This window comes from Lynx rufus, unplaced genomic scaffold (genome assembly GCF_022079265.1).
Source record: "Lynx rufus isolate CCGP_SWC_20201006 ecotype Redwood Valley unplaced genomic scaffold, mLynRuf1.p SCAF_27, whole genome shotgun sequence".
Taxonomy (NCBI): domain Eukaryota; kingdom Metazoa; phylum Chordata; class Mammalia; order Carnivora; family Felidae; genus Lynx; species Lynx rufus.
This window is the reverse complement of record NW_025814842.1, coordinates 570,579-584,921: the sequence shown is the minus strand read 5'-3', so window position 1 is coordinate 584,921 and position 14,343 is coordinate 570,579. Positions and strand designations below refer to the sequence as shown.

Genomic DNA, 14,343 nt, shown 5'->3' with positions numbered 1-14,343 from the left:
GCGTGGCGCCACTACGGTTTCAGGGAAGGACTCTTCTTTGCTCACCCGAAGTTCAAATTCACAGAACTTCATGCACTCCTGGGTATAAAACTACAAGCCACAGAAAATGAATTTATTCAAAGAGGACAAGGAAGAACAAAGCTAATTTGGGGCGCATTTCTTTTTCTTTTTTTTTTTTAATTTTTTTTTTTATGTTGTATTTATTTTATTTTATTTTATTTTATTTATATTTGAGAGAGAAACAGACAGAGAGCGAGTAAGGGAGGGGCAGAGAGACAGAGACAGAATCTGAAGCAGGCTCCAGGCTCCGAGTTGTCAGCACAGAGCGCAACGCGGGCCCTGAACCCACGAACCGCAAGATCATGACCTGAGTCGAAGTCAGAAGCCCAACCGACTGAGCCACCCAGGCGCCCCTTGGGCGCATTTCTTAAACTTTTATCACACAGTTTTGAATTCAAGTCAATGACAGAAAGTAGTGTGGATGGATGCTAAAGGCCTACAAAAGTAGGGTTATGTATATATATCTTAAAATATTCGGACATGCAATCTTTTTCTAACCTTTGAGAGAGACAGACTCACGTTTCTGACTCTCGTCCCTCGAGTATGTTCGCGACGACAGTCCGTGGGCAGTGGAGCGTGCCGTGAGCGTGTCCTTGTGCTCAGAGAGCAGGATGCAGTCTCTGCAGGTGTAGCCGTTGCTCCTGAAAGTTTCTGCTGCCAGATCCCCATTTCCCTGAGCGGCAGCTTTATTTCCCCCTGAAGTTTTCAGAAAGTAGAGGGAACCTGTTTATCACAACCTGCAGATACCTACAAAAACTTCCGTCTTGAAAAGCGTATTTAAAAAAAGAACTGAAATAATTACCTTTGAGATCTCCGTCATCGTCAAGACCTAAAACACACACACAAACGCGTGTCTGCTCACGGGCTCGAGTTATCAGAACAAAACCCACACACACAAAAAGTAAAGGTTACAATGGTTAATGTGTCGGCATTTTGACAACGGCCAAGATTCACTTCCTGAAATGCCTACAACTAACAGAAACTCCTCCAGACATATGCAGACGCCGTCTTTTGGTTCCAGGAGAAAGCACATCTTTGCAGACAGCACACACCTGTACACGCACACCTGCGGACCCCAAGGGCAGACACGGAGGAGGGATCAAGGGAGAAGAACGTGCTCCCTCAAGCACCGGCAGGGCAGAAACCTCACCGGTGGCGTCCACCCCCTGTGCCGCCTATGAGCTACCCTCGCCAGCTGAGCGCCGACTCCCAGGCTTGCCCGAATTAGCACACAACATTTTGGGAGCTAATCTGGATCTCCTCGTCTTCTCAAAAGGGCCGCCGTGAACATCCAGTGGACACAGGCAAGCAGCCACGTCCCTCTGAAAGCCGCGGCTCCCCGTGGCCGTCACACTGTCAGCGGCAAGGACCAGGTCACACCGTTGCTGCCTAAGGTCAAGAAGGCTCACGAGCCCACGCTGCTTTCTAGTGTCAAGACATCCACGTGGACCGCTTCCCAGTGACTAGAGAATACTGTGTCTGCCTGGCTGCTTAGAGCTGTCTGAACCCGAAACCACACCGGTGAACCTCTGTGACAACTGTACTCGGCCAGCCTCACAAGTCACGCCCTTAGCACGAGAGTTCTCAGGCTACTACCAGACCGCTTCGCCTTCCACGTCCCAACGGACAATTCCACGTGAGCGCGGCCAGCAGAAGCGGCAGAGGGAAGCCGCTGCCCGCGTTCTGTATTTGAGTCTGGAGGAACGCCTTGAGTCTTCTAGGAGCGGCTCCCACCCTGTACGGGGCAGAGGGACAGCCTGGCCCGGGACTTCCCTCCTCCCCAGGACAACCTGAGAACTCACCCCAGAAGTGGTCCACTTTGGTTTGCTCACGGATCAGAGACTCATCCAGCACAGAAGGCCGCACACAGGCCGCGCCTGACAGCGAGCCGGCGCCGCCCTGGCCCACGGCCGAGGACACGACCCGCCTGGAGGCATGGTGGACACTAAAAGCCGGCTTGCTTGCACTTCTGCGCTGCTTTGCGGTTCTAAGAAGAAAGGAACACGAGGGACAAGTGGACAGACTTCTCAGAAATACAAAACGATTACATTTTACCGATACAAAATCTTTAAGAATGTAGTATTTTTAAGGCAACGTTTCCTTATGTCTTCTCTGCTGTAATGAAACGCTTATTAACCTGCAACAGGAATCCTTGAGCCAGGGTCCCAGAGCTGCTTCTAAAATTGTACATACAGGACAGTTTTCAGAGTATTCTGGGCCCCATGACCCCAAAGCGATTAAAACTTAAAATAATCTAATAAAATGACCTAACAATAAAAATTATGATGTATAAACTTAACCCTTCTGCTTTTTAGAACAAGCGTGTGCACAGACACGCACATCCTGCACTATTTCAGGGTCCCCGGTGAAGCCGGCCCTGCATTAAGGACAGCGAGGAAAGGCTGTAACCTCATTTCTGTCCTCCTGTTTGGCACAGACAATAAAGCCCCAAGCACCGAGCTGGGGCAGGGAGAGGACCTCCCTCCTCAAGGGAACGAGCAGTGGGGGGACAGGAACACAAGTCTGCACATGAACACGGCACATCAGGAAACCGATCGTGGCATCGCCCGGCGGCAGAGAAACAGGCGGGCCGAGGCCAGGCAGCTGAGGCCCCGTCTCGCACGTGGAGCCGACTGGAGCCCTCAGGTGCGCTCACGACCACTCATGAGCCCACTGAACCGCGGGCCCATCCTCTAACCAACCCACAGTGAGTGTGAGGCACGTGGGAACCTCGGCAGGGCACCTGGCTTCAAGCCGGCCTTTCACCGCCTCTTGTAACACAACCACCCCATTCCTGAGTGAAAGACGACCATTTCCATCGGAGACTCATCATTCTTACGTGAGCAACAGAACACGACCTTTAAATGGCACAAAGATCGTGCACTCTGCTTCTTCTTGGCCATGCGCGTGGTGGTGGGCACGTGCAAAGCTCAGGAATCGAGTGAACATAGTCAAACGGCTGGCCGTCATGATGCATCTGTTAGTTCACACAGGCTTTAATACACAGACATGGCTGTTAACCACGCAGAGCTCATCCACGGTGGCCACAGTGCCACGCAATCGTCGGGGGAAGGCACCCCTCGGATGACAGCAGAGGACAGCCGCATTTGGCTCCCGCTACGAGGCCGGCCGTGCGGACGGGCACTGAGCATGTTCCAGGGTGTCCGCGCCCCTGCCCGAGTCTGAGTACAAACACAAAACTGGAAACCGTGGCCTGCACGAGACCGTCCACGCCAGACAGGCCACACGGTCCAGAATTAGGTTCAGTCCTCACCGTAGCACAGCGACGACAGTGTGAGTCTCCTGGGTGTACTTAAGTGCAAGAGTGTGGTTCTACAGACCAAAAAGCTGGTACGTCTGTTTTAATGTTGTTAGAGCGTGTGCGGTAACAAGGAAGACAGTGCTTACCTGGCCGCTCTGTCCTTCAGGGAGGCAGTGCTACTGGCACAGGAGTGAGCGTCCCCAGCCTGGCCGTCCTCCGTGGCACAGGCTGTGGTGACCAGGCGCAAACTGCGGCGGGACATTCTTGGAGAATCGAACACAGGGTCCAATCTGTGCTCAGTCTCAAAAGTCAGAGCATCAGACGAATAACTCGAACTAGAAGGAAAAAAAACTCGTCAGAGGTAAATAACGCTGACGGAAGTTTCTGAAACAAACTGAATAATGAACAGGACACATAACAATCCAGTGCAAATTCTGAAAAATAGCCATGACTGCGTGATGACTTTTCTACAAAGCCGAAGTCACCACAGACGCTCTGGCCACACCCTCTGTGAAATAAATCCCCAGGCGCCCAGATATTTCGCTCTAGAGCTGGCCCTAAGAACTGCTTCAGGACACGCTCATAAGAACTCCACTATGCGGACCTGTGTCAAGATCACTGAAAATCAGAATGCATTTACAATAGACTCCACGCCTGACACAGCAGTTCAGGAGACAGTGACCACACGGCATCTAATCCACTGTGAGGAGAAACGCAAACGGCAAGACGCTGAACCGTAAAGCTACTTTGCGTCTAACTCACCATAAAGCCAGAGACAAGCTCATGACAAAGTCACTTCAATACCCTTCCGTGGAATCACCTTAAATCAAAAGATACATTCTTCTGTGTCGTTAGCAACTTCTTCTAAATCAAGAAATATTAACCCACAAGGAGGCATCCAGGAGGCCAAGGGAAAACCACTCCTGCCTGGGAGAGCAGACTGGGCGGAGAGTCTAAAACTCAGCAGGAACCAGGAGTCTCTCAAGGAAACCAAGAAGGCTAATGGCATTTTAGCCTTATGTTTTATTAGAAAAATATTTTCAGGATCACGTTTACGATAAACGTATTAGACCAGGTGTGTCTCTGCGTGGTCAAGCTAGACCACGACAGAAACGTGTGGAAGCAAGCAAGCGGCCAACGTGCACAGACCTCCACCTCCCAGCCCACCCCACGGGCCCCGGGGGCTCCAACGTGGGGACACTACAATACTGTACTGTGTGGAAGGGGTCCCGGCTTTCCAACACAGAACCTGGGGTGCCTCTGCCAGCAGAGGGTGTCCCAGATCCCTGTTAGTGTCATTAGAAAGACCCCGAGCAGAAGGAAGTACAAGAGTATTACAACGGCAGACGATAGGAACTGTCCATCAGCAGGGGAATGGTTCAATAAACTGGGATACGTCCGAATTCTAGAACACTGTGAGGCTGTTAAAAATCATGAAAGATCTGCATACACTGTTAAAGGAAAATATCCTACTATCATCTTATTTATGTTAAAACCAACTATAAAACAGAACCACATGGGATCAGTAGAACATGAGACTCTTGCTCTCGGGGTCATTGAGTTCAAGCCCCACGTCAGGCCTAAAGCTTACTTAAAACACAAAAGAACCCCATAAAAAACCCCAGAAGCACGTATTCTCATACATACAGAGGTAGGTAAAGTCACAGAGACCCGGAAAGTTCTCTTCAAACTGTTAACAGTGGGAACCTTTGGGGCTGAGACCAAGTGGGGCAATGGGTCCTTTCAGTCTGGACCCACCTGTCTGGTCATACCCAGGGACGCTCGTCTAATGCATTCGGTACCCACGCCTCTGTCGATGCTATAGTCCGGGGACCCACCCTAGCAAGTGTGCTGTTAAGGTACTTTATTCTAATACTAGGATAGAAAAGGAGACGCCAGAAAGACCCCAAAGAAAATAACAGACTGAATCCTTCAGAGCAGCTTTTAGTTTTGTTCCTTCATCAATCAAATGCTGTTTTAAAAATATGTTACTCAGATGCACTTAAAAAACTTTTTTTAATCTTTATTTATTTTTGAGAGAGAGAGCATGAGCGGGGTAGGAGCAGACAGAGAGGGAGACACAGAATCCGAAACAGGCTCCAGGCTCTGAGCTGTCAGCACAGAGCCCGACATGGGGCTCGAACCCACGAACCATGAGACCATGACCCGAGCCGAAGTCAGACACTCAACCGACTGAGCCACCCAGGCGCCCTTAGATGCACGTTTAATTAAAAGGCCAGGAAAAAATCTACCACCATCGAAAGCTGGAAAATACGGACACGCGGTAGCCACAAGGCGCGAAACAGGGCAGCGCCACGGGGCAGGTGGTCCTGCCTCCCGCCAGAGCCGCGCGGAGCAAAGTGGTCATAAATGAGCAGTTCGGCCACTGGGCAGGGGCGAGTGGGCAAAGCAAGGCCCACAAGGGGGCAATTCTAGGAATCTGACCAAACCTCCACGGGTCCGAGTTCTGCTGACCTGGGTGTGTGACCCCAGTGGCCGCCCATCTGACCCCTGACCCTTCGTCACCCACCGGCCGGGATCCTCCACCAACGCGGTCCCTCAGCTTCGCCCGGGGCTCCAATCGGGATTATGGTCACAGCACCCCGACCCGGCGACTCCCCTGCCCTGTCGGTGCCTCAGTCCCGGCTGTGCCCCTGGACGGTGCCGACGGCTGCACGCCGCCGAGCCCATGGCCCTCTGCACCAGTGGCGCTCGGGGGCCACCCCTGCCCCGGCAGGCCTCCTCCCTCCCGCCTCGCCTCCTCCTCCGGCTCCTCAGCAAACCAGCCGCACCAGAGAACTGCCGACTCCTCTCAGGGGAGCCTGTGAAGGACCCACGTTCAGACGGCCCTTCCTCCCCCTCCCGACCACAGCAGACGTGCCACCCTAACGCCCACCTGCGCACTCTGGACCGGATCTCTCCCACTCTCCAGAAGACCTTCTCCATCTGGTACCTCTTCTCTCTCCGAACTCTTCAAACTCCCTGTGGTGCCCAACCATCAGCACCTAGACACTCACCTGTCCCCACGGTGGAGAAAAACGACCCTAAACAGAGCCGGGCCCTTTCTCCTCCCAACCAGCCACGCTTGTTGTAAGAGTTGTCTACACTCACTCCTCAACCCGTTTCATTCCGACTCCTGCCCCCGTTGCTGCTGCCTCTGCCCATGGCCTCCCACGGGGCTGAATTCACGGCCCGTGTCCCAGTCCCACCACTTTGGCACGGGACCCACCTTCTCGAAATACTCTGCTCTCTTGGTTTCCATGGCAGAGACCGCGGCGCACTTACGGGAGGCTGACACGGTCAGACACGGACTTTTCCAGGCTGCCGGCCTCCGGGGCACGGGCTGCCACCTGACCTGGGTCTCCTCCTCTGTTTTGTGTGTGTGTCAGGGGGCGGGGGTGAGGCGGGGAATGGGGTGGTGGGGAGAGTGGGTCTCGATGGGCTTCTGGGAAAGTCTGCCTCTTGCCCAAGCAGTGTCCCTGTGGCTGCATCCCCATCGTGTGGGGGGCTGTGGGGGCTCCTCAGCGGTGGTGTGGCCCAGCCGCCAGCACTGGGCAGCCTCCGCACACCCTCAACAGGAAGGAAGTGCGCAGTCATGCCAACAAACTAAACCTGGGACTGATCGAACCTCCGCATCTAACCACCGTCTCACAGGAAGCAAATAGGTACTATAGGAAAATCCTGCTTAGGCTCACTTCAAGCAAAACTGAGGATCTGGTAAATTGGAGCACCGACCGTCTGGTGTATTACAGAGATATGAGGGGTTGTTTTAAGTTACCAGGGGCTTTTTGGTGTGATACTTGTATTTTGGCTAGTTGTTTTTAAAATATCTTTTTTTTTTAAATTATTTTTAACGTTTTATTTATTTTTGAGACAGGGAGAGACAGAGCATGAACAGGGGAGGGGCAGAGACAGAGAGGGAGACACAGAATCGGAAACAGGCTCCAGGCTCTGAGCGGTCAGCACAGAGCCTGAGGCGGGGCTCGAACTCACGGACCGCGAGATCATGACCTGAGCCGAAGTCGGAGGCTTAACCAACTGAGCCACCCAGGCGCCCCATGTTTTTCAAATATCTTTTAGGGGTGCCTGGGTGGCTTAGTCGATCAAGTGCCCGACTTCGGCTCAGGTCATGATCTCACACATCGTGGGTTCGAGCCCCGCGTCGGGTTCTGTGGTGACAGCTTGGAGCCTGGAGCCCGCTTGGGATTCTGTGTCTCCCTCTCTCTCTCTGCCCCTGCCCCACTCGTGCTCATGCTCGCTCTCTCTCAAAAAATAAACATAAATAAATAAATAAATAAATAAGCAAGCATCCTGTGAAGATTTGCTTCAGAACAATCCACCGGAGAGGGAGGGAGGGAAGGGGCCCAGCGCCAAACAGCAGAAGGTGGGAGGAGGCACAGGGGCTTATTACCACCACCACCCCTGACTTTCACCTAACAGTCTCCACAGCAGGAAAACATTTCAGTTAAACAAACGGACCGACCAGGATGGTGGCGGACCCTCTAGGTGGGTACTCAGGGGCTAAGGGGGAAGATCGGGGCGGGGCCAGACAGCCGTGGGCCGGGGTGCAGAGTCCCCAGAACTGAGGGGAAGGACCAGCCCAGGTAGCCGTGGGGCGCATGTGTCAAAGTGGGGCTCAGGACGGGGGAGGGAGGGACATGCAGTGAGGTCAGGTGGCTTCCGGTACAGCCGGGTGGCACAGGCAGGTTTCAAAGACAGGGGAACACAGCGGTGACGCAAGTGGAAAGACCAGAGACAAACAGGCAGGGGCAGGTCCCCTCCCGCCGCCCCGGGGGCCGCGGGGCCTCAGCCGTGGGCTCCATCCACCACGACCGCCGGACACTCGCCTCGCGACCTGCCACCCGGCGCCCGGTCCTGCACTACACGCAGCTGCCCAGACCAGAACCCGCCACCCACAGACCGCCCCGCTGTCCCCGCCCTCCCCTCCTTCATCTCCACCCCAGCCACCCAAGCTGGGCCGGGCCCCTTGTACAGGCCACCACAGCGTCACACCTCGGGGCCCGCCATGGTCTCCGGGCCGTCCCCACCCGCCCTACCTACCCCTGCAGGCTGCAGTCCCTCCAAGCACCAGCCTGGTCACGTGGCTCCCGGCTTAACGCCCTTGCCGGGTTCCCAGTGCCCTCCAAGTCTAAGTTCCCAGCACGGTGCACCAAGCACACCGGCCGCCTCTGCCACTTTGGTCCGCCCACACTTCCGCGTCTACGCCCACATCTCACCGGAGGAGGGCCGAGTGCACCGAAATTAGCCGGGCGACTTTCCCGGTGCAGAGACCCACACGTGTGCGTTTTTAAAAAACTGTATTTAAAATAGGTTATAAAAGCTAAAAATAATTAACCGAGAGTAATTATTTTTATGCTCCACAATACAGAACAAGGAACAGTTTTGAGTTGGCCCACTCCCTTTGTTCTAACATATTTCAGAACTTTTGACAAAAACAGTCAATGATCTAGAATCGTGAATAAAAACGCAATCATTTGGGGCGCCTGGGTGGCACAGTCGGTTGAGCGTCCGACTTCAGCCAGGTCACGATCTTGCGGTCCGTGAGTTCGAGCCCCGCGTCAGGCTCTGGGCTGATGGCTCGGAGCCTGGAGCCTGTTTCCGATTCTGTGTCTCCCTCTCTCTCTGCCCCTCCCCCGTTCATGCTCTGTCTCTCTCTGTCCCACAAATAAATAAACGTTGAAAAAAAAAATTTTAAAAAAACGCAATCATTCAATGTGACGTTTGACTAACACTGTTAAAAAACACTGTTAAAAACGCTGCAAAAACATCTTTGCCAGGGGCGCCTCAGTGGCGCAGTCGTCTGAGCATCTGACTCTTGATTTCGTGGGATTGAGCCCCACGTTGGGCTCCATGCTGAGCATGGAGACTGCTTATGATACTCTCTGGTGCATGCGCCCTCTCTCCCCCCACCCCACCCCTGCCTCTGCTCTGCTCAGGCACTCACTCTCAAATTAAGAAACAAAAGCATCTTTGTTAAAATACCTTCCGATTTTCTTAAGTTTTAAATTATATTTTTCCCTTTTAGAAGACAAGTCATTGAAAAAAATTACATGAGCATTTTCCTCGTGTGCCTTAAAGGTCTTTCCAGAACACAACAGGTGTTTTTTCTTTTTCAAAAAAAATTTTAAATGTTTATTTTTGAGACAGAGACAGAGACAGAGCACGAGCAGGGGAGGGGCAGAGAGAGGGGGAGACTCAGAATCCCAAGCAGGCGCCCGGCTCCGAGCTATCAGCACAGAGCCTGACGTGCGGCTCGAACCCGTGAACCACGAGATCACGACCTGAGCTGAAGGTGGACACTTAACCCACTGAACCCCCCAGGGACCCCCACAACAGCTTTCCTAACTGCCAAACCCTAACCCACCCGGTAGTGTATTTTCCTTTGGCACAATCCCATATTTTATAATCCATCTTAATAATCACTCCTACCTGGTGAACTAGACATGCAAAGGGCTACTCAGCAACTCTTAGACTTAGCCGTGAACTTCAGTATCATGTCAGAATAAAAACTGAAAACCTCGCATCTGAGAAAAGCCGTGTTCTTCAAACCTCGGGCTTCATCAAAATTCTGCTTAGGATACCTCCTCTCAAAGGCAAATCATTTTCCAGGTTATTTCTACTAACTTTAAAATACCCAGCCATCGGTATAAATCACAAAACCCTACCCATAACCACAAAGATTTATTCTAGAGACCACAGCCACTTGGGTGGGGTCCGAAACAGCAGTACATTTGCAATGACTCATCCCTGAGTCATCAGAAATGTTCGGTTTTCAAAACCACCTCACAATTTCCATGTCAGTTTAGCAGTTTTGCAAAGCCATAGTATGATATAAACTCCGTAGAAATTTTCACTTTCAGAAGACAGCGTGTGGCTGCAAGCAGCAGGAAGCGCCCACAAATCCACGGCATTCAGGGGCGGGAGGCGACCGGGAGGGCGACGGAACGCAGGCACGCTCACCTGAGTGCGTACGTGTAGCCGGTGTTCTCGGGCGCACACTGAGGAGGGGTGTACATGTGGAGCCGAGAAAAGTCCATGGTCACGGTCTCATACTGCAGAAGGTGGGGGAGAAAGCAATGCAGGGTGTTAGGAGGGTAGAAACAAAGAGAAGTGCTGTCTGTCACAGCCAACCCACGGCACATAGTCGGTGACCAAAACGTCACCACCAAGATTTTAGTAAAACAAAGCTAGTCGTTCTTTGTTTTTTATTTTTTAGACAAAGGAGACAAAATCTTCTCATCGCTACAAACCCTTATGTTAGGCATAGTTTCCTACAGCAACATACCCTGGGAGTAAGAGGGGAAACCCGAGATCAACTCACTTATAGTTACGAAAATTGGGGCACTTTCAGAAGAATACAGAAAGTGACTCAGACCCTTTTCAAAATGTATTTTTAAATTCTTAAAGGTGTCAAAATGTTCTCTTTCTTATGTAATAAGTTCTCGTTGTTGTTAACTAAAACAGATGGGATTCTTGGGGCACCTGGCTGGCTCAGTTGGAAGAGCATGCAACTCTTGATCTCAGGGTTGTGAGCTTGAGTCCCGCGCTGGGCGTAGAGATTACTGAAAAAGGACAACAAAACAAAACAAAACAAAACAAAACAAAACAAACTACCTAAAAAAAAAAAATAGAAGGGATCCTTAGTCCCCGGTCAGACACTTATCACAGATGCTGACGCTTTTCCAAGCACCTCAGAACCAGAAAACTGCAGGCTGATCGACACATGAGCTCAAGGCACTGCTTACACTTTTATTTTTCCCCAAAAGAACTTTTTTTTTTTAATTAAATAGTTTTAGGGCACCTGACTGGCTCAGTCAGTAGAGCATGCGACTCTTGATCTTGGGGCCATAAGTTTGAGCCCCACACTGGGTGTAGAGATTACTTAAAAGTAAAATCTTAAGGGGCACCTGGGTGGCTCAGTCGGTTGAGCGACTGACTTACGCTCAGATCATGATCTCGAGGTTCATCGCGTTCGAGCCCCACATCAGGCCCTCTGCTGTCAGCGCAGAGCCCGCTTTCAAAAAAATAATAAATAATAAAAAATAAAATCTTAAAAACACGTTTTGAGCACCCTGTTTTTCAGATTGTCATCTAAATTTCCCTGGAATGACTCAAACTTTCCTCTGGCTAAAAATATTCTCTCTCACACACACACTCACCACACACCCACACACACTCCAAATTAAAAAAAAACAAAAAACAAAAAACACACCTCATAGTAGTAATGTGAATCATAACCCATTGTTGAAAAATCTAAGGAAGATAAAACTAAAAATACAGACCAGCCTGGACAAAAAATACTTATGTGTAAATGACTGTCTCCTATAAACCAAACCAAAAGTACTTCAATTCACATCATTTTCTAACAATCCAAATATTCTTTAAAGGATTAAGAACCACAGAAATAAAAAGCATTGTTTATGTTATAAAAATTGTACCGTGCCTACTAATGTGAACAAACACACAGAACTCCTGCATGTAAAAAACTTTTCAACACTCTTCCGAGCTTCTCAGGGACTCGGTCTACTGGCCCACGGAACAAACACGTTATTTGGCCCTCTAAACGCGCACTTAACCCTCGGGCTACAGACAAATGACCTCTGGCCACTTACAGCGTGCCCCCGCCCGACCTCCTAGAGTCGCCTCCGGCCCACGTGGGAGTCCAGGCCAGAGTCCGGGCTCGGGCGCGGCAGGAGGGCACAGCCAGGCGGCCTCGTCCCCACAGCCCTCCGAGTGCGGCTCACCTGCCGGTGCGGATCGCAAGCCACGCCCCGCAGCGTAACCGCGGCTTCTGACTACCCCAACTCGCACCGGGAACTTACTAAGCAACCATGAAACGCTTATATAAATACCCCATAGTTGTTCTCACTCTCCAGGGTGGAAACGGACTAACTTTTTTATTCCCTCTTACTCAATGATTAACAAAACCCAAACTTTCCAACTTCATTCCCAGTGACCTTTCACCCTAACGTTCTCCAATACCTGCTCTACCGACATTATTAAACCTCAGTGTCAAGTTACCATCATCATTAATTTCCACCAACTGTGCTACAGTTGGTATTCGATACATCCTCAGTGAACGGTGTCTTGGGTTGGTTTACGTTTCCCTGAAGTTTACAGAAATCAGTGTGACAAACACGAACGGCAGACGCCTCCCCCCCCGCCCCCCCCCCCCCCAGGCAAGTACTTGAACAGTCACCTCAGAGATCAGGACGCACAGACATGAGAGCATTCAGCTGAGAACAGGGGCAGAGGCCTGCAGATCTGGGCTCGGTCCCAGCTCGGGCTCGGCCCCGCTGGCTGACTGCGGCGGCTGACACGTGGGAGGCTCCGAGCGTGGAGCAGGGGCGGCTCTCCCCCTGACAAGGCCACTGAGGGCCGAAGGGACTCCGGCCTGTGACTCAGCACAGAGGCGGCGGTTCCGGGCCCTGGCGAGGGCATAGGCGAGAACTCACAGCCTTACTTGAAAAGTTACATTTACATGTTCTCACATTTTTATCCCACTACAAGAACTACACTAATTTCTAATGCACGACAAATGGTGTTTTAAGAAGCTAACAGGGGTGGACGACCAGCTACCACCATTTTGAGCCACTCGACGAGCCCGACGACAAAGCTGAGAGCCATCCCACCTGTAGCCAGGTTTAATGTGGGCCTTGTGACACAACTTGCAAATAAATTTAATTTCTTGTCGCTGAAATAATTTCAAGCCCAGAACCATGCACAGCTGCTGCCTGTGGCAGGAATCCTAGGAATGACAGGATTCCAGCAGAGGGTGTCAAAAATCCGACAGGTGAGAAGAGGGACAGGGAACCTGGGGAGCAGCAGACCCGCTGGCTGACTCTGGGTGAAACGTCTGATGAGAGGAGATACAAACGTAACAAAATGCCCGAACACGACACCCTCAAGAGGGTGCCAGTGTGGACAGACGCCAGGCTCTAGGAACAGCCGGCAGCCTGGCTCTGGAGGAAAGACAGGAGGGGACGGTGGAGGACACACCAGGATGCTCACGGCTCACCGGCTACGACGGCACGAGGGTGAGGGTGTGGTCACTCACCACTAAGTGGGACCTTTTCCCACCCACTCCTATAATCACGTGAATTTCACCTCATGCTTTTCAGTGAGATGCACCTAAGTCTAAAACTCTACGCAGTATCTGGCCCCGGCTTAATCAGACCCGTGGCCCCGGGAGGTGTTTTTGCCACCGCTTACTCCACAGCCCAGAAAACCACTTCTCCCTGGAGAAGCACACGGGGGTCAAACTCCCGCACAGCAGAACGTGCGAGGAGGCAGCGCTGGTCAGTCTCCGGGGGGGGGGGGGGGGGGGGTGATTCCGGCCCTCTCCCAAGCTCACTGCAGAACAGAATTACTGGAGGTGATGGTTAATGTTACTAGATTTATCTGGCTCCTTCCCTCCATGGACCCCGCTCTTCCCTTCTTTCCCTCCCTCTCAAACAGATCGTACGATGGCTCCAGAACACTGAAATTATTCCTCAGTTCCCTTCATGAAACGTGAGCATTAAAAATAATTACAGGATGAAAATGAAATCAAGTGGAAAGGATTTTAATTTTTTTTTATTTTTGAGAGAGAGAGCGCGCGAGTGCACAAATGGGGTTGGGTCAGAGAGAGAGGGAGACACAGAATCCGAAGCGGGCTCCAGGCTCTGAGCTGTCAGCAGAGCCCGACGCGGGGCGCGAACTCACGAACTGTGAGATCATGACCTGAGCCGAAGTCGGACGCCCAACCGACTGAGACACCCAGGTGCCCCTAAAGCAGAAAGGATTAAATGAAATAATGCACGTAAGGCAGTGACCATGACAAACACTCAGATACTAGCTTTAGTATTTTGTAGAATAAAGTTAGATAGCCTGTATTTTAAACCTTTTAAAAACCAGATTGTTTTTCTTCAGTTAGCAACTCTAGAGGTGGAAGATGCACTCAACCCCCAGCCTAAATAAAACACAAAGTCGACCAGGCAGCTCGGACAGCTCCGGCCCGG

General features: G+C 51.7%; 1 protein-coding gene across 10 annotated transcripts in view; it reads right to left on the bottom strand.

Annotated features, from left to right (window-relative positions):
* SUN1 (Sad1 and UNC84 domain containing 1) overlaps positions 1-14,343 on the bottom strand; it is a 52,697-nt gene that overhangs the window by 27,442 nt on the left and 10,912 nt on the right. For 3 of the 10 annotated variants that reach the window (XM_047089392.1, XM_047089398.1, XM_047089399.1), the window contains exons 1-6: positions 12,543-12,624; positions 10,304-10,395; positions 3,469-3,657; positions 1,863-2,047; positions 863-889; positions 580-756 (exon numbers count right to left, since the gene is read on the bottom strand). In XM_047089392.1, the coding sequence (XP_046945348.1) occupies positions 580-756; positions 863-889; positions 1,863-2,047; positions 3,469-3,657; positions 10,304-10,395; positions 12,543-12,575 (703 nt within the window). In that variant the 5' untranslated portion in view covers positions 12,576-12,624. Of the gene's footprint in view, positions 1-558; positions 757-862; positions 890-1,862; positions 2,048-3,468; positions 3,658-10,303; positions 10,396-12,542; positions 12,627-14,343 lie in introns of those variants that run through there. The other 7 variants (XM_047089391.1, XM_047089396.1, XM_047089397.1 and 4 more) reach the window with 5 other exon arrangements.